Consider the following 18923-nt stretch of genomic DNA (forward strand, 5'->3'; position numbering starts at 1 on the left):
CTGGCCGTAGCTGTAGCCGAGAAGCAGTAATTTTAAGATTTGCCTCACTGAAGATACCCACCACTCCACTCCCTAACTCGACCGCAAGCGCTCGAGTGATCGAGCCGACAACCAAAATCTCAGCTGGGCATTTACACCCCCATTCATGTCCGAAAATGGTGCGTTACTCTGACCACCTCACTTCTACCACGCTAATGCAGTTCAAAACAGAGCTTTATGCACGCGAACTGTATTGAGCTGAAGACGACACTGCAAACGTGTGCATGCTCAACAATCACAAACAGCATGTCAGATGACAACAGCCTTGTGGTGCTGGGACGTGAGTGCGCACTTGGTACAGTGCCGTGCAGATAGTTCAGACCCCACGAGTTGCGCGTTGTACAATCGTCCGAGCGAGATCGTGTGCTCCTCTCCAGAGTTCACGTGCCGTGTATAGCGAGCGATGCGGGGTCAGGTTGTAAGCTCCTGTAATGTGTATTGTGTAACAATTCCTCTGCAACAGGTGTTCAATTTTCAACGTGTCTGTAGTAATACCATGTACATGTATTATAATAGTAATAGTTATAGTAAGTACAATAGACCACGACTTCACTGCATCGTTATCCAAGCATACACACGCACTTTTTTGTTGTTTGAATCGACCTTTCGCATCTAGTGATTACATAACTGTATCCACGAACTGCGAAAGTTCGGTTCAAACTATATTATAAAACAGTATTCGTCGCGAGCGGCGACATCACCTTATGGACTAAAAGCACCAACGCAACCACATATCAATGATTAGGCAGAGGTCGCAACCAGAGGTTCACGGGTCTAATAGGCACTGCTAGTTGGTTCATCCTCCATTTGCCATTCTCCATTTATCCAAGATGGCCCCCAGTCTTCTTACGAGCGTATCCGCTGTCATTCTGGCAACCACTTTGGGTGTCACACCGGCTTCGGCAGGAGCATCTACAAACAGCAGCCGCGGGCACGCCCCCTTCGGAACCATCACGTCCAAACCTGGTGAGTGCGTCGTCGGCGACCCGGACACCTACATCAGTCCGAAAGACCTCCAGTGGATTTGGGACAACCGCATGAAGTCGGAGGTGACGACCTGTGACAACTGGATCATGGACCACATCGTGGCCAACAAGGGCACCCTCAACTACTGTGTCCGCTGGGATAGCAAGAAAACCAAGCTGGCCAAGGCCACAGCCGCCAAGTTCCAAGCCATGTTGACCCGCCAGCACGCTGCATGGAACCACTGGCTCATCGGCTACGACTGCTGGCCGTACAACGAGATCAAGGTCAACATCGTGGGCTGGGCTGCGAGAGAGGCCTCCGACCTGGGGTGGTCGGACGACTCGCTTGGCAAACTCTACATTGGCGACCTCGACAAGGACGGAGCCCCACAGTGCCCCGAGAACTGCTACCGTTGGGTGGATGGAACCCCCGGCGGTTGGTCGCCGTCCAGCGGTTGTGATGGCAAGCCGTTCGATGTCTCGCTGTGGCCCACGCAGGATCTGGGCGGTGGCTGGGGAACTTACTGGGGCCAGCAGGTGGATCTCGACAACATGCTGGCGCATATTGACGACGAGGAGCTCACGATCGTCACTCACGAAATGGGTCACGGGTTCGGTCTCCCGGACTTCTACCATGAGCCGAAGCCTCCCAATTTCAAGCCCTGCCTCATGGACGCGCTCACCTGCTCCAGCATCCGCGATACCGACGGCTGGATGCTGCGACGCGTACTCGAGAACAAGAAGCCCAAGTACAACTTCTAGTTTTTGTAGAAACGGGTTTACTCTGGGTGTGTCGTCTCCGCTCACAATAATTGATGTTTCTGGTCCATTTTGTCCTTTTCGTCCTGTATTTTCTTGGTACCAATCAAACTATAACAATACAGAGGCACAATTTCACTTTCAGTGAAATTCAAATCCCCAACTGAGACCAATGCCCCGCAAGTGCTCAGCCGAGGAGCAAGTGTCCGCGCTCGAGAGCCCCGCACGGCGTCCGGGGCCCAAGCCGCTGCTCTCAGTGGAGCTGGAGGCGCAGCTGGTGCAGTGGGTGCTGGCGCAGCAGAGTTCGGGGCGACGAGTCTCACGTGACGCCGTGATCAGTCAGGCCCACGAAATGTCAGGAATGGAGGAGGCCCACACAGAGCCCAAGGCGAGCCAATCCGTTGGCATGGGGTGGTGCAACCGCTTCGTGGCGAGACACCCGGAGCTCAATTTGCGCTCCGGGGCCGCTCCAATGGCCAAGACTAAAAGTACATACTCAAATGAATCAGCAACTGTAAATTTCACGTTAGGCGGCGAGATGCTGCCGGACGCAGCACTGGAAGGCCAGGAAGCGAAGGTCTCGAAGTCTTTGGAGCAATCGGAAGCTGTGCAGGAAGACGGACAGGTTGGGGACGCTAGGGAGCCAACCAAGACGAGGAAATACAACCGGAAGCACATGGAGGCGGCCGTGGAGATGTACTTGGCCGGACGCCCCATGAGCGACGTGACGCAGCGCTTCCCTTTGCTGCACCAACGCACCATTCGACGCCGAGTGTTGCGAGTGCAACGAGGCGAAGTGGATCGAAGAAGGGGTCCAAGGCCGTTGCTGGAAGGGGAGCCGGAACAGGAGTTGGTGGCGTGGATTCTAGACATGCAAAGTCGAGGGACGCGCGTGACCAAGAAGGACATCCTCGCGCGTGCTAATGAACAGTACCGAGCGCTGACCGGGGAGACTACTGAGGATAAGCTGAAAGAAGGCTGGCTGCGCAGATTCAAGGAAAGGCATCCCGTGCTGTCGGGCCGCGCTCCTGCTAAAGTGCAGCAGAAGGACGAAGGCAACTCGAGTTCAGAGAGCGATAAAGAATGCTCAAGTGGGGATGGCGAGCTGTCGAGCGGGCCACAACCGATGGGTGAAGCGGAGAAAGCTTTGTCAGCTTCAGAAGTAGAAGAGAAGCAGCCGTCGCAGAAGCGCTCTGATGCTGGAGAGAGTGGAATTGACGACTCCGCAGCGTCGCCGAAGAGGCAAAAGATGGGAGACTCACCCTCAACTCGGAGCTCCACGAGTGCAGCAAACTCAAGTGATAATGCTCGCGATGGCTCTAGCTTGCCAGAGCGGCACCAAGCTGAAAAGGTTGAGAACGTGGAGAAACTCGACGCCATCATGCAGTCCAACAATCGGCTGGAAGAAATGCAGCGCCAGCAGCTCGAGATGCTCCAGCAATTATGTGCCTCAAACGACGTATTATCCCGGATTACTGGGACTAAGCGGGTCGTCAAGAACACTGGCGCAGAATAAGCCACCGCCTCTTTACGAGAGATAGCACGTCGCTTCGTAGTTGCCAAGGATCTTTGAGCTGCCATGAAGAGTAGTTATCTTCTGCTGCTGGAGTGCGTCCTGCTACGGTTGGTGGGCTGCGCTGATGCAGAGCTTTTGACGTCAAGCTGCATGCGAACTTGTGGCGAATTCGAGCAGTGTTTTGTGTACAAGGACGGCGAGTACTGCGCAGAAATTTGCGTTCCGGGTCGGTGCAACAATGCCACGGAAACGTGCACTCTGCGAGGCGTGGTGCCGTGTATAAGTGAGCCTTGTTTGCCCGAAGCTGTGTGCGAGCCTCTAGTCACGTCAATGGTGACCAACTTGACAACGACCTCGTCATGCGAGTCGCATTGTCAGCTCATTAGCTCCCCCGTGTGCGGCTCCGACGGTGTTTCGTACGCCAATTCTTGTTTTCTCATGAACGCGCGCTGCACGACTGGAAATGTCGACTTGGTGGTAGCCTCTCGTGGGATCTGCGAACGTGAAACAGCTCTCAACGCCAAGTACAATCCCCCGGCGCCGTCCAGCTCGACTGACGATACTGCCCAGTGTATGGATGCGATCATATGTGCGGACGTGCTGGATCCTGTGTGTACGAGCGCAGGCACCATGCGTAATATGTGCTACTTTAATCGCGAGAAGAAGTGCAATCTAGCGACGTTGACCATGATCCGTACTGGGTCTTGTGAAGACTCGAACGTGGTTCCTCTCTGCCCAGCAGCCTGCACAGAAGAGTACAAGCCTGTGTGCGCATCAAACGGCCAGCTCTACGGCAACGACTGTCTTTTCCGCCAGGCCAAGTGTGCGCGACGTGACCTGCTTGCTGTTAACATCGAACCTCGGTCGCTTTCGGAGTGCGAGGAGTAGCTAAACTTTTAAGAATTCTACGTAGGAGGAGGCGTAGAATTCACAGTTCAAGTCAACTGTCGAAACAGTCATGCTCGCCATTGAATCGGTTAGGCCTTACTGCTGTCTATCTAATTCAAAAATCTCTACACGCGTTTCCTCTGTATCTTCTAATTTCCCTTCGCCGCCGTGTAGATCGGGCCCACTCAGCTTTAAAATGCCCACTGGGAAGTAAGGAACACCAGTGGCGTGAACGACGCCCAGAAAAGCACGTCGAGGAATCCCCAACCGGTAACGGGTCCACGCGAGCGGCGAGATGTCGGTTGATGGGGAGCATTACGGAAGAAGAGCAGCATCCAGAGTGAAAACATAAGCACGAAAGCCAGGATCGGGTACAGGACAAGCGGCGGCGGCGATTGCGTGAATAGCACGCCATTCGCTGAGAATTTGACCCACACCAGAATCTCGAACGTGGCGATCGACAGGATCATCCACGAGTTCTGCCCGAGACGCCAGCATTCTGGGTTTGTGATGAACTCGTAGTACTGAAGAGATAGCGAGGTGAACAAGTTAGAAGGCAGAGCAATCAAAAGTAGCAAAAGACATGCGTGAGGACCCACCTCAGCAGCCGCAGGAATGCCAATCAGGAACACGAGGAGCAGCCTATATGAGTTGAAGTTGCTCTCCTTCGGGATACTCAGAGTCGTGAGCACGAAGAACGCGTTCAACTCCGTGATCAAGCACAGCACCATCGCGAACACAATCTCCGCGAAGCGCTTGAAGCTCGAGAACACCTCCCAGTGGTACTGCTCCCAGCTGAACGGGGTGAACTGGTTGAGCGCCAAGCGAAAGTAGCCCATCTTCTTGCCACGACGACCCGACCAGTCGTACTCCTTCGACTCCAGAAGCCACAGCGTCACACGACCGAGACACATGCCGAGCATGTTCGCTCCCAGCATGTCGAGGAGCAGTGAGTCCCACCTAAACGTTAACGGGACGAAGTTAGCAAAGCATGCTCGCCCCAATCCTCCGCTGTCTTTCAGCGTACCAGCACTCCTGGAAGTCCGGGATCACGAACTGGAACGCCAGTTCGAGGATCTCAAAGGCGATACTCAGCACCCAGCAGAACCGCCAGTCGCGGAACATGCACATCTTGCCCCACCAGCCCGTCACGTGGGCGAAGAACCAAATGCTCGTCACGCCGCGCGTCAGCGACTGCAACAGCAGAAAACCCACACTAATTCAGCACCACCAGACATCGCCTCACCCGTCGCCTCTGTGATTGCATTACCTCTGAGTTGATCTCGCACTGCAGCTGCGCCGGCACCACCGTCTTGGGGCGGCTGCCGACCTCCGGGAAGACGAACCGCATGGCCGCCATGGCGCCCTCCCGGTTCTGCACGAGCATGGCGGCCAGCAGCAGCAGGTACACGACGGAGCAGCCGTGCACGACGCGCCACACGCCCGGGTGCGGGCGCACCATGAGCCCGTCGCGCGTCTGCAGGAAGCAGTAGACCAGGAAGATGAGGATGGCGGCGAACAGCGCGTTGCGCACGTTCTGCGCGGCGTCCTGCGAGTCGTGCGTGAACGAGAAGTACGAGAAGCCCGCCACCACCAGCAGCAGCACGAAGATCTGGCGCGGCTGCTCCGGGAACAGCAGCAGGCCCTCCACCTCGTTGCCGTGCGTGGCGCGGAACGTGTTGTACGACCAGCTCTCGGGCCGCGGGCTGCTGCGCTGCGAGCCCGAGCTCGGCGACGACTTGCCCACGGGCCCGTCGTCCTGCGTGTCCAGCGCGGGCATGGCCTTGGCCTTGCGCTGGCGCAGGGAGGAGCTGCCGGAGTCTTCCGTCGCCATTGGGGGGGCTTGTAGGACGATCGTATACTGTGGAGATGGGTGCCCGTTCACTTTCGCCGCAAAGACGCGGTAACGCGGAGTGGCTAATCAGGGTGTGGGATTTCGGCCAATGGGACGGGAGGAGCGATGTGATTGGCGGAGACGGGATCGGCAACTTTGCATGGGCTAAGTTGAAGTGGGTGGGTGGAGAGCAACTTGGTCAAGTTGGCAACGCGGTGTTTTTTACAGGGAAACGACATGGTTCAGATACGAGAGAGAGTTGCGGCGTCCGGAAGCGCCAGCACTCGCGCGGCTTTTTAGCGGCACGGTCAGACAGTGGCGGCGCACATCACGTCGACGACGAGGACACGTCCTTGATGCAGGCGTCCTCGAGAGGTTGGGGCTCACGGACAGGGTCCGTGGACTCAGCTTCGTTGCTGCTGCTGGGCAAGTCCATGTCGACATCATCTGCACTGGGAATATCCGTCTTGGAGACTTCCGCGGCGGGGGCGTCCTCGACGGAGACATCCTTGCTGGGAGTGGCGTCGGTTGGAATATCCTGGCTGGTTTCATCCCTCATGGGCTTTTGTTCCTCGGATTTGTCCCCGTTGGATTTGTCTGCTCCGGATTTGTCCTCCACGGGTGGCTCCTTGGTAGAGGCGTCCTCGCTCGAAACGTCCGTGTTGGATGCGTCCTTGGCGGCCTTGCCCTTCGCCTTCTTGGAGGCACGCTTCTTGGACTTGCCCTTGCTGCCGCCTCGTGGGCTGCACAAAGTCAGCAAATCGTACGCAGCCTGCAGAGACTCGCCGTCAAGCCGGACGGGTTCACTGTCCGAGTCCGAGTCATTTGACGGAGACGCCGGCTCGCTGCCGCTGCTACTGCTGCTGTCCAGTCCGCGAACCGAGTAGTGCTTGAACTTCTTGGACAGGTTTAAATAAATGATAGGGAACACCTTCTGCTTCTTGGATCTGGGGGTGGACGACGGCGCGCGGCCCTTGGCTGGGCTGGGCGGCGACGACGCAGAGTCGTCGTCGTCTCCCGCGCCTCGCCTCTTGCTCACGTTGCGCGTGGTGGAGAGCGTGAGGAACGCCGGCTTCTTCATGCGCGCCTCGCTCCACAGGGCCTTGGTGAGTCTCTCCAGCTCGGCGATGCGGTCGTTCGCCTCGTCGCAGTCCCAGAAGGGCTTCTTGCGCAGCTTGAACTTCTTCTGGCCGTAGTTCTTGGGCACGGGCTTGCCGTCGATGGTGCCCGCGCAGAGCTTCTTGGACACGCGCATGGGGTCGCACTGCAGCTGCACGGCCAGGTAGCCGCGCAGGCGGATGCCCGTGTAGATGGGCAGGTAGCCGTCCTCGAAGGCCTCGATCAGGAGCCGGGCGAGTCGCTCCTCCGTGTTGGTCCACTGGCCCTTGCGCAGGAAGTCGCTGCTGCCTTTGCGCTTAGAGGGCGTGGGCGCCAGGAACGACGTGAGCTCGTGCTCCTCGTCCTCGTGCTCGTCCTCGTCGGGCCGCTTCCTCTTGCCCGTGACGGTGACGCTCGTGGGCGACGGAATCAGAGTCTGAGTCTGATTCTGCGACTTCGACGTGGGCGTCGAGTATCCGTCGATTGCGGGCGTTGTAGGCCTCGCTGGAGGCTCAGCGAGGGCGGAGGGGGAAGCGGAGACGCTGGGCGTGTTAGCTGAGCCTGTGCCGGGCGCCGGGAGGATCGTGACGGTCGAGTTCGCCTTGGGTTTCGACGCCGGCGCCTGTTGTTGCTGCTGTTGTTGCTGCTGCTGCTGCTGCTCGACCGCCTGGAGGCTGCTGGGCGCCGGTGCCGCGAAGTAGAGCGAGCTTAGAGCTGACGGCGCGTTCATGATGCACGGAGACGTCGCTGGGGCCGCTGGAGGACACGCGCGCGCGCCTGGGGGATGCGGCAGCGGGGAAGCCTGGGAGCTTTGGCGAGGGGGAAGTGGAACTTCGATCTCCCTGCAACTTTCCTTTTTGAAGGCACCATCACTCTCGCTTTGTTCCATTCTACAGGGTGGGCCATCATCAACACAAGGAACCACTTCTATAGCTACGCGTGTCTCTTGTGTTATATCGAGCAGTCATTCCGACACACTATCTGTAATGGGAGGATCTAACTGGACAATCATTACGACACGTAATGCCTAATCGGAGGCGAAATGGAGTGATGGACAATGGTTCACGATCGTACCTAAGCTGCGGTACCGAGTACCAGCGCACCATTCAAACTGTACCATTCCAGCGCATACAATTCGCCATATAATATACCGCTCAAGCATCACCAACTCAAAGCATCAGCATCAGAGCCATGACGGACAAGGTGGTGGGCTCCCCCACGTCGGCCTCCTCCTTCTCGGCGCCCGCGCAAGCGGCCGCAGAGGCTGCGGACGCGGCCTCCATGCAGCTGCAGACGCCGAAAGCCTCAGGCTCCCGCAAGCGCGTCTTCACCTTCCAGAAGCGCTGGCTGCACTCGCTGCCGATCGTGGAGCGGTCGCTGCCCGAGACGGAGATGGACGGACGCGTGCTCAAGGCCGTGCGCACGGCCGGAGGCGCCACGGCGGCCGCCGCAGTCGCCGCCGCCGCCGCCGCGGGCGCCGACAAGCACAAGGACGTGATCGTGTGCATGCTGTGCGACGACCCGTCGTCCAAGCGCGAGCTGACCAAAGTCTGGAGCCGCCTCAACTGCCGCCGCGGCCGCATCGAGAACCACCTGATGAGCAAACACCCGGAGTTCATGCGCCTGCTCAAGCACAAGCGCGAGGCCGAGGGGGACCTGGCGGTGCAGATCTTCCTGCAGAACCTGCGCGAGGGCCGCTGCAACGCGCGCACGGAGATCAACAACGGCCTGTACAACCAGCTGCAGAACGTCGGCGCTGGCGTCCGCGCGAACGCGACGCCCACCGCGGGAGCGGACCACGCAGAGCTCCAGAAACGCGCGCTGGGCGACTACATGAACGTGCGCGAGGACCTGGAGAGCAGCCGCAAGCGCGTGAAGCTGGCCACCCCTCCGGCGGGCGACAAGGACGCTGCTGCCATGGCGGCGTCCGCGTATTCCGCTGGCGGGATGATCATGCTGCGCTCGAACGGAGCGGTCCCCCACGTTGCTGGCGCCGACGGTGCAGCTGTTGGCGTGGACGGCTTGGCTCCGCATATGCTGTATCAAGACGCCGCGATGTCTGCACAGTGGCAGACGGTGTTTTACAACAAGCTGGTAAGTTTAGGCGGGGATAGCAGTTCTGCTCGAAACGAAATACTGATGTCCATGTGTTCGGGGCTCTGCTGTCACTGTGATAGGTGGTGGTCACTGGAGGCGACAACAGGTCCGCGGCCTCTGTGGCGACGCAATTGTGGCTTTTGGGAGCAAGTGTACTGCTCACATTTACGTAAGTGCTGAGTGTCGCTTGCCTTTACTGAGATTTGAGTGGCTTATAACCTGCGTTTGACGCTTAATCGTGCAGGAATATGGCGGCGCTGGAAGATTTCAATAACAAACACATCGCCCGCTACCCTTCTGAGGGTGAAGACACGACGCGTGGCGTGATGTTGCCCGTGCTGGGGTCGTTCCGGACACAGAAGGATGTCGCTGAGTGGTGCAGCTCCATCGCCTCGAAATACCAGCGCGTCGATTTCCTGATTAACTTTGCGGGCGCCGACGTTGTGAAAGCACGTGCAGAAATCCAGGAACAGCCCGAAGACTCCACTGAAGATGCCATGAAAAGCGAGCACATCGTCTCGAGCGCGTACGTCCCGTGCATCCTTTTAATGTGCTTATTCGTAGCGCTTTTGGTGATGCTGACTGTGTTGGCTGTTGCTGTGCACTCTAGGGCTCTCGTTGAAGCTCTCAGTGAGTCGATGTCCACGAGCTGTTTCCTAGACGGTGGTGAGGACGGCTGGCTAGCCCCTAGCAGCGGGGCCATTGTGAATATTGCGCCTGCTGAAGATGACGCCGCCATCGCGCCGTTGGTGAAGTCCCTCGCTGCAAAGCTCCAGCCGCGCAACGTGCAGGTGAACTGCGTGTTGCTGCCGCCGCGGGAGCCTGCCGACGAAGCTGCCGTCGAGATTACCGATGACACGGCGGTGCTGTCGCACTCGATCCTGTTCCTGCTATCGCCGTCGAGCCGGCTACTGTCAGGCAGCGTGCTGCGGCTCCAGAAAGACAAGGCGCCCTCGCACACGGCTAGCAGCCCGGCAGACAGGAGAGCGGAAGTGCCACCGTCCGCGGGCGAGGCTGCAGCCGCCGATGTGATCGCCAGCCATTCAATTTAACTTGTGTAGTGAACTTCCCACCCACCTACTAACTACCTTGATGCCTTCACACGCCAGCTCATTCAGCCGCATGTTGCCCTTGATGCGTGTCGCTCCGGAAGGCGAACAGAAGCGTCCGCACGCACGTCCGAGTCACGTCACCGACGTTGCAACCACGTTGCACTGTCGTGTGCAACGGGCTGTAACATCAGCCACCCGCGAGAGCGCAGCTTGCTCACAGCCGCTTCAAACTCCGCAGATAGCTTCAAGCTCCTCGGCTGAAGCGCCTGATGATCACCTTGAGGGTCGGAAGTGCGACCGTCGTGCAATTGGATCCATCGTGTCGCGCGTGTGCTGCTGGTCGTCAGCCTGATGCTGACGTCAGGCCGTTTAACGGTGCGTGCGTACCGATTCTTCGGTACATCAGTTTGCGTATCGTTTGTGTGGCCCTGAGACATGGCTTCGCTTAGAGCTTCTCGGTGGTATGAAACGGCCGGGACCAAGTCAGCGCGACGATCGCTACGAATAGGGCGACTGCGGCTCGTACTTCGCCTCCTCCTGCTGCGCGCAGGCCCCCGTTCAAGACCCACTGCACACCACCTCATCCGTCTCGCTCCTGCGCATCTGTGCATGCTTCTCGCGTCGCCGTCCGCGCTCTAGAGCTCTCAATACCCCCAAATTCAGTATGAAGGCGATACCCTCCGCCTTGCGCCGCTCCACGCCGCTTGTTCGCGCGCGTCCCGACTCCTCCAGCAGCCAACGTCGCTGCTTCTTGGGTGTGTCGGACCAGCACTCGCCTCAGCAACAGGCGGACGCAGCGGTGACGCCTGGAGCCTCCGCGTTCGTGAGTAGCAGCAGCCAAGTCTCGTCGTCCCGGAAGCCGCTGGGCATCCACTACGGCAGCATCCGCAAGAGCTGGAGAGGATACATGGACAAGCTGGCGTCGTTCCCAAAGCTGCAGACTGTGGCGCTCGAAGCAGCGAGCTTCTTCACGAAGCCGGAAGAGCTGGAGTTCAATCTGCCTAGGAATTTCCTCGACAAGTACAAGCTCGGAGATAAACTCGGTGAAGGGGCATTTGGAGAAGTATTTTGCGTGCTGCCGATGCAGCAAGAGACGTCGCGTGGAAGTGAATTGCAACTGGATTTGGCGGTGAAGATTGTGCCCAAGTCCCGTGTCGTGAGCCGCAAGGACTACGCCGCGCTCAAGCAGGAAGGACGCATGATGGTGCTGCTGGGTGGCACCCTGAACGTTGTGCATTTCTTCGGAGCCTACGAGGATGATGAAAATGTGTATTTGGTGATGGAGCGTTGTGTGGGAGGAGACGCGTCGGCGAGGTTGTCTGGAGAGAAGGAGCTGGATCTGACTGCGAACCCAAAGCAAGAAGAGCAGGCGAAAATGTACATGAGGGACATCCTGCACGTTGTCTGGCAGTGCCACTTGCTGCGCATTTTGCACAGAGACCTGAAGCTCGAGAACTTTTTGTTTGCGGACACGAAAGAGGACAGTCCGCTCAAGCTGACTGATTTCGGTGGAGCCGCGTTCCTGGAAGAGGGCGAGTTCTTGCACGAAGTGCACGGTACGCCGCTGTACACGGCACCAGAGGTTCTCAAGCACAAATACGCCTACCCGTCGGATCTCTGGAGCTGTGGAGTGATTTTGTATCGTCTGCTGAGTGGACGCTTTCCCTTCGAGTCCGGACCGTTGCTTGACGAGCGCATTTTACACGAAGAGATCGACCTTGAAAGCCCGCCGTGGACTGGCATCTCCGACGAAGCCAAGGACCTGGTTCGCCAACTTCTGGAGCGCGACGTCTCCAAACGCCTCACCGCCGAGCAGGCTCTCAAGCACTCATGGCTTCGACCCAGTGCTCCTTTGTCCCCTGGCGCGTTGACGACAGCTTCTGCTGCTGCCAAGGAAGCCACGAAGGGCATTTCAGGGCCAGCGCTGAACGGGACACTAGTCCAGAGGCTGCAGCTTTACAGGTCGCTCAACAGTCTGCAACATGCTGTACTGAACGAGGTGGCTCGGCTGCTGCCACTGGCAACAAAGCAGGATATGGTGGTGCTGTTCAGTGAAGTTTCTCGTGATGGCAGCAAAAGCGTCGGACTCGAGGAATTCGCGGCGTACGTGACTAGTGGTGGCTACCGCCTCACCCGAGGCGAGGCGATCGGCTTTTTGCGCAACCTGGACCTGGATGGCGACGGGCTATTATCTCTTGATGAGTTTTGCGCCGCCTTGCTAGACTGGCCGCAGCTTCAAACTCAGCAGCCGGACGTGTTTGCCGAGTGCGCCAACCAAGTGTTCGACATGGTGGACCAAGACAAGGACGGTCTGCTGACGCTCGAGGACATCGCCGAGCTCACCCCGTTCCAGCAGAGCGGGAAGCCTTCCCACTCATTCCGCGACGACCTGGACCGCTGCTTCCAGTACACCGACCGCTCGGGCAGGGGCAGCATCGACAAGGAAGACTTCAAGCACATGCTGCACATCGCTGCCGGCGCGTACGGCCATTTCCCCAGGAGACTCAGGCTATAACTGTAGTCTCTGCAGTCAGGTAGCTTAAACAGATTACAGTAGTATTAATATAATACATGTATTACAACACCTTGAAACTTCTTTAGCGACGCAAGTGTTGAGCACATGGCCAATTTCAGATGTGTATTTTTCTCTTAGCATCGACCCTGGATCGATCTCGGTCGGCGGTCGCATGTGCTGAAATAAATACAAGGGCATTTTCTGCGGTGTGAGGGGTGGGTGGGCAGAGCAGCAGACCCGCGTCGAGCTTCCCAATGGCTCGTGCGCTGCTCGCTCCGCCTCGTCTTGTGCTGTTTCTGCGTCTATCGGGCTGAATGCGATGGTGATAACTTGACATGGTTGAAGAGCTTGATGAGCTTGGCAGGTGGTTGAAGAAGAACAAGATGGACACGTGAACGAACAGCGCCTGGCGTCTACACGACGATGCTCTTGCCGGCCGCGATGTGCAGGCCGGCCTGCCGCACCGGACGGTTCAGCAGCTGGTTGACGCGATCCAGCGCCACCTGCAGCGTCGAGACTTTGCGCTTCTTGGACCTGTTGCTCTCGCTGGGCGTGCTGTAGAAGGCGGGCGCCGAGGCGGTGGACACGTCGCTGCTGTCGCTCTCCTCGCCGCTGTCCTGCTTGAGCGCGTTCATGTCCATGCTCACGCTGCGGCGGAGGCTGGCGGTGGACAGCGTCGTGGACGCCAGCGACCGGTCCGCCGCGGAGGACGCGGTCGAGAGCCTCGCGCTGGCGTCGTCCACGCTGGCGACGACCACGTCGTCTGCGTTCACGAACACGAGGCTCACGGGCTTGGGGGCCATGAGCATGACCTTCTTGACGTCCTGCAGCGTGAGGCGGTTCACGGGGAAGCCGCCCACGAGCTTGAGCTCGCTGCCCACCCGGAGCGTCGTGGCCGCCTGCGTCTCGCGCGTCACGGTGCTCACGAGGATGGCGCCCGTGCGCTTGCGCTTGAGCGTGAAGCCGGGCGCCGCGCGGCCGCCCCACATGATCTCGACGGTGCGCGGCGCCGAGGCCAGCGGCAGCGCCGCGTCGCTCGAGCCGCTGGACGAGGACGAGCACGTCGACTCGGAGCTGTGCAGCGTGCGGCGGCTGCGGCGGCTCTTGCCGCTTTTGGTCCTGGAGCCGCGCGGAGGCGACGCGAGATCGTCCAGCGAGTGCTGCGGTCGCTTGAGGCTCATGGCTCTGTGTGGTGCTGGTGTGTGGTGGGGGCCGAGAGGCGGCGGTGCTGTGCTCTGTTGTGCAGTGCTGTTAACAATAGCAGCAGCACGGGCGACGAGGCGAAAAGGATAATGGAGGCAAGACAAGGCGAGGCGAGGCGAAGCGAGGGAAGCCGCTGGTGGCGACTGCGTCGTGCGGTCGACTGCTTTTCCCAAGCTCGGCGCCTGGCTCTTCCATGCTAGTCAGACACGCGCAAGAGACAGGCTGGATTCGCGCTTTTGAAACTGGATGCCACTGCGAGCTGGAGTGGCGATATACAGGTCGTGTGTGATAGTGGCGCTAACAGACGTGACCTGCGAGAACTAGAACCCGACCCCTTTGTCAGCGATTAGAAGTCAGGAAAGCGGTGCTCGAAAACGCCGATTCGGCCGTACCGTACACCGTACAGGCACATGAACTCGGGACTCAGGCAGGAACTGGAGCCACCTCGAAATTGACTTCGCTGCGCACGCCAGCCAACGCCTGCGTGACCGAGGATTGCAAGCGGGTGGTGAGGAAGCCATGACACTCTTCTTGTGGTGGCGGGTGCCGCGCGCTTGTGTCCGTGGTTGTGGAGGCGATCGTTCTCTCCGATTTGCGATCTTCAATCGGCGGTGTACATATTGCACTTGCGACGCGGGCGGTGGTGAGCCCGGCTGGCGCGCGAGGCAAGAGCGATGTGTCTCCCTGCCCAGGCGCTGCAGCGCGACAAGCAGGCGTGTAACAGCTCGCTCGGGCGTCTCGGGAGACAACTTCAAGACGCCAACGCATACGTGTATTTTACGAAACGGGCAAGTCAATTGTCTACTACCAGCAAGTATATGTATCTAGCGGGCAAGGCGTTGGCAGAAATACGCGAGCACGGGCACCGATTTGCTCGGCGCTCTTCGATCAGCGTCATCCGATCAAGGGCACTGCCCGTTTCGAACGGCTCGTGACCGTCGCGGTCCATCCCATTTGCCGTTGGTGCGAGGCTTTCTTTCTCGGTGCGCGAACGCTGCTCTCTCGCTGTGCAGCTGTATGCACCTTGGACTCGCGATGCGGTCATGAGTCGGTGGAGGCCACCTTGGGCGTTCCTCGGGACAAGTGCCAGTTGAAGTACCTTGTGCCTCGCTGAGTTCGGCGAAATGCCGGAAGAGCGGTGCCGTACATGTCGGCGCACAAGAGTTTTTTTTTGCTGTGTTTTTTCGCCGGTAATAATTGCCACCGCGCCTATCCGTCTGTCTGCAGCGGTGACTCCCGAGTTGAGAACTCACGTCTTCGACTTGAAAGATCTGGGCGAACGTGGCGCTGGCTGGCATTGTCGAGGCGAACGAACCCAAATCGACAGGACCAGTGCGCGGCGAGCCACACGACGGTGACGGATGCATGCTGCCGGGGAAGTGCATGTACCAGAAGCACCCTTGGCCGATCCTCTCCTCCAAGGAGTCCTCGCCGTGCGACGGGTGCCATGAGACGACTGCCGCCAGCTGAGCCACACGCGGCGGGGTGGATTTTTAACAAGAAACACAGGCGGCTGCATACGAAAACAAGATCTTCGCTTCCGCAGCTTTCATACAGCCCAGGCAAAACGTAGTGGACATGCATGCCCGCATATGTAGTCATCGTAGCATGCTACAGTACTAGCCGGCACGGCTGGCGAGATGCCTCATCGCCCGCCGTTGCAGACGAATTTTGTGGTCTTTTTTGCGCCTCTGCCGCCGAACGACAGCCCGTTCTGGGGCGAGCCCACTTCAAGGTCGGTGGATGCCGGCCAGCATCCCCGCGACGATAGCCAATACTTGTGGCGCTCCATGGCAGCTCGCGCCACTTGGTTCTCGGGCGAGCAGCTACGGAGTGCGGCACTTGAAAATCCCCATCTGATGCTCCTGTATTTACGAGTTGGGCGACTCGCGCTGCAGGGCTGGCGGGGGCGCTCCTATACTCTCAACGTTGTAGATCGCAGGCGACGATCGCATTTGAATCGATAAACAGTACTGTGTCGCGACTGCTATACGCCGATATCGCTCCGCCGCGCGCGGTCGTCACGGTTGTCACTGGCGACGCTCGCTGCTGTTGTTGCTGCTGCTGCTGTACTCGGTCGTTTGCACACGTCTGGCCGCGCCTATCCCCGGCTCGTAGTGTATGTCGGCGCGCGATTTTCTCCAGCGTTGCTCGCCGCGAAGCCACTTGAACTGTCTGCCGGAAATGTGTGTGGTGTCGCCGCACTCGATTCATAAGCAGCAATTGCATAGGCATACACGCACGTGAAGGGAAGTTTGGTGTCAAGATTTTATATCTATTCGAGTTGAAAGCTGGCGGGAGGATCAGGTTAGTCTACCTAAACGTTTGTATCCAAAAATGTCTGGAATGCCTTAAGCCAGGATAGCTGCGCCGCTGTGACCCCGGTGGCTGTACCATGCAGTCTAGGTGGATCGCCTCGGATCGAGATGCCTATTTTGGAAAACCTGGCATCTACTCTGCACCGTGCTACAAATGCGAGTCACATTAGTTATTACCGCGGTAGTTTCTGTCCTCCAGGTACTTCAACTGGTAGGCCACCGTTCTGCTGACGGTAGGTGGATCTAGTTGACTCATGCGGTGCATACCGTGCGTTAGTTCTGTTAGCGCGAGCGCGCTTCCCCAACGCTGTTAATACAGTAGCAAATATGCATGCTCGCCTACGAATTCATGTGTCATGCCACTAGCAGTAGTAAATGCTACGACATCTTAACGTGCTGGCCCAGTAAAGTTTGTGCCAGTGCACGACAGACGGCGTCACTACATGTATTGAGCTGCGCAACCCCTCCGCATCTTAACGATCCTCACGATGGCAACGGTTAAACATACAGCAAACTCAGAGCACACACAATGAGCGGCACATTGTGAATTCAAACTATTCACTATTCCTTTTCGATTTCGATTCAAGAGTGCTGGCCTACCGAGTGAAAAACATGAAGCCGAGGCTTCTAGATAGCTGGATGACACACTTTGCTGCGCGTCGAACATCTCGAGCATTCAAAGCCTATGCAATTGCTGCTTATGAATCGAGTGCGGCGACACCACACACATTTCCGGCAGACAGTTCAAGTGGCTTCGCGGCGAGCAACGCCGGAGAAAATCGCGCGCCGACATACACTACGAGCCGGGGATAGGCGCGGCCAGACGTGTGCAAACGACCGAGTACAGCAGCAGCAGCAACAACAGCAGCGAGCGTCGCCAGTGACAGCCGTGACGACCGCGCGCGGCGGAGCGATATCGGCGTATAGCAGTCGCGACACAGTACTGTTTATCGATTCAAATGCGATCGTCGCCTGCGATCTACAACGTTGAGAGTATAGGAGCGCCCCCGCAAGCCCCGCAGCGCGAGTCGCCCAACTCGTAAATACAGGAGCATCAGATGGGGATTTTCAAGTGCCGCACTCCGTAGCTGCTCGCCCGAGAACCAAGTGGCGCGAGCTGCCATGGAGCGCCACAAGTATTGGCTATCGTCGCGGGGATGCTGGCCGGCATCCACCGACCTTGAAGTGGGTTCGCCCCAGAACGGGCTGTCGTTCGGCGGCAGAGGCGCAAAAAAGACCACAAAATTCGTCTGCAACGGCGCATCTCGCCAGCCGTGCCGCTAGTACTGTAGCATGCTACGATGACTACATATGCGGGCATGCATGTCCACTACGTTTTGCCTGGGCTGTATGAAAGCTGCGGAAGCGAAGATCTTGTTTTCGTATGCAGCCGCCTGTGTTTCTTGTTAAAAATCCACCCCGCCGCGTGTGGCTCAGCTGGCGGCAGTCGTCTCATGGCACCCGTCGCACGGCGAGGACTCCTTGGAGGAGAGGATCGGCCAAGGGTGCTTCTGGTACATGCACTTCCCCGGCAGCATGCATCCGTCACCGTCGTGTGGCTCGCCGCGCACTGGTCCTGTCGATTTGGGTTCGTTCGCCTCGACAATGCCAGCCAGCGCCACGTTCGCCCAGATCTTTCAAGTCGAAGACGTGAGTTCTCAACTCGGGAGTCACCGCTGCAGACAGACGGATAGGCGCGGTGGCAATTATTACCGGCGAAAAAACACAGCAAAAAAAAACTCTTGTGCGCCGACATGTACGGCACCGCTCTTCCGGCATTTCGCCGAACTCAGCGAGGCACAAGGTACTTCAACTGGCACTTGTCCCGAGGAACGCCCAAGGTGGCCTCCACCGACTCATGACCGCATCGCGAGTCCAAGGTGCATACAGCTGCACAGCGAGAGAGCAGCGTTCGCGCACCGAGAAAGAAAGCCTCGCACCAACGGCAAATGGGATGGACCGCGACGGTCACGAGCCGTTCGAAACGGGCAGTGCCCTTGATCGGATGACGCTGATCGAAGAGCGCCGAGCAAATCGGTGCCCGTGTTCGCGTATTTCTGCCAGCGCCTTGCCCGCTAGATACTCGCTGGCAGTAGACAATTGACTTGCCCGTTTCGTAAAATACGATGGATCTGCATGAGCAATGCGCTTGGAATCGTGTTGCGTAACTTTCATGAAGATTTCTGGTGCGATCACGTTGCCATGACATTCCGACCGCGATGTCCGGCGGCAACCGTGATCGGCGGCGACTTTAGATTATCTTTTTTTGCCAGTCAAAAAATTGACCCGCAGTTGAAAATTCACCTTAGCGCAATGCACGTGTGGGCCACATTGAATCGTCCGTCTCTCCCCCTCACTACCGGTATGACCGGTTCACCTCCGGTATGCCGCGGCCCCCATTTCTATTTGAATAGCCAATCAGGGAGCGGCTTCTAATCCGTTTGTTTCGTTTTCTCGTGCGCAAGTACGACGCCCTGAACATTTCTAATACGTGGACCACAACTGGGTGTTTCTAAGCGGCGACCCGTTTTTCTTTGCTCCAGCCTCATTAGACAGACCCGCACGCCCGCCCGTAACGAGTGCGCGAGCCCCAGCGCCCGCTCCAGCCCGCTCGCGTCCCCCCCGGCCGCCCCGAGACC

At 58.3% G+C, this 18923-nt stretch overlaps 7 protein-coding genes across 9 annotated transcripts; 4 read left to right on the plus strand and 3 right to left on the minus strand.

Moving 5' to 3' along the window:
- Positions 1–869: 869 nt before the first annotated feature.
- IUM83_03605 lies at positions 870–1766 on the plus strand (the record flags this gene model as incomplete). 2 transcript variants are annotated; one of them, XM_067927621.1, is made up of 1 exon in its annotated part: positions 870–1766. In XM_067927621.1, the coding sequence occupies one exon, from the start codon at positions 870–872 to the stop codon at positions 1764–1766; it is 897 nt and encodes a 298-aa protein (XP_067795484.1). The 2 variants fall into 2 exon arrangements, with proteins under 2 accessions (XP_067795484.1, XP_067795485.1); XM_067927622.1 differs by having other exon boundaries at positions 1077–1766.
- Positions 1767–1935: 169 nt separating this feature from the next.
- On the plus strand, positions 1936–3279 carry IUM83_03606 (uncharacterized protein; the record flags this gene model as incomplete). The annotated part of the gene is made up of 1 exon (XM_067927623.1): positions 1936–3279. One exon carries the CDS (start codon positions 1936–1938, stop codon positions 3277–3279), a length of 1344 nt encoding a protein of 447 aa, XP_067795468.1.
- A 1079-nt stretch (positions 3280–4358) lies between these two features.
- Positions 4359–6001, minus strand: IUM83_03607 (phosphatidylserine synthase; the record flags this gene model as incomplete). Of its 2 annotated transcripts, XM_067927625.1 has the most annotated exons (4): positions 4359–4691; positions 4767–5127; positions 5195–5361; positions 5438–6001. In XM_067927625.1, 4 exons carry the CDS (start codon positions 5999–6001, stop codon positions 4359–4361), a joined length of 1425 nt encoding a protein of 474 aa, XP_067795447.1. The 2 variants fall into 2 exon arrangements, with proteins under 2 accessions (XP_067795447.1, XP_067795448.1); XM_067927624.1 differs by having other exon boundaries at positions 4359–5127.
- Positions 6002–6329: 328 nt separating this feature from the next.
- IUM83_03608 (uncharacterized protein) lies at positions 6330–7829 on the minus strand (the record flags this gene model as incomplete). The annotated part of the gene is made up of 1 exon (XM_067927626.1): positions 6330–7829. One exon carries the CDS (start codon positions 7827–7829, stop codon positions 6330–6332), a length of 1500 nt encoding a protein of 499 aa, XP_067795470.1.
- Positions 7830–8290: 461 nt separating this feature from the next.
- On the plus strand, positions 8291–10248 carry IUM83_03609 (SDR family oxidoreductase; the record flags this gene model as incomplete). Its single annotated transcript, XM_067927627.1, has 4 exons — positions 8291–9193; positions 9277–9365; positions 9441–9722; positions 9807–10248. The coding sequence occupies 4 exons, from the start codon at positions 8291–8293 to the stop codon at positions 10246–10248; spliced, it is 1716 nt and encodes a 571-aa protein (XP_067795469.1).
- A 664-nt stretch (positions 10249–10912) lies between these two features.
- On the plus strand, positions 10913–12763 carry IUM83_03610 (CAMK/CDPK protein kinase; the record flags this gene model as incomplete). Its single annotated transcript, XM_067927628.1, has 1 exon — positions 10913–12763. One exon carries the CDS (start codon positions 10913–10915, stop codon positions 12761–12763), a length of 1851 nt encoding a protein of 616 aa, XP_067795272.1.
- A 413-nt stretch (positions 12764–13176) lies between these two features.
- Positions 13177–13944, minus strand: IUM83_03611 (PDZ domain; the record flags this gene model as incomplete). The annotated part of the gene is made up of 1 exon (XM_067927629.1): positions 13177–13944. One exon carries the CDS (start codon positions 13942–13944, stop codon positions 13177–13179), a length of 768 nt encoding a protein of 255 aa, XP_067795273.1.
- Between the last annotated feature and the right edge of the window lie 4979 nt (positions 13945–18923).

Source organism: Phytophthora cinnamomi (genome assembly GCF_018691715.1).
Source record: "Phytophthora cinnamomi strain GKB4 chromosome Unknown Contig21, whole genome shotgun sequence".
NCBI lineage: Eukaryota > Oomycota > Peronosporomycetes > Peronosporales > Peronosporaceae > Phytophthora > Phytophthora cinnamomi.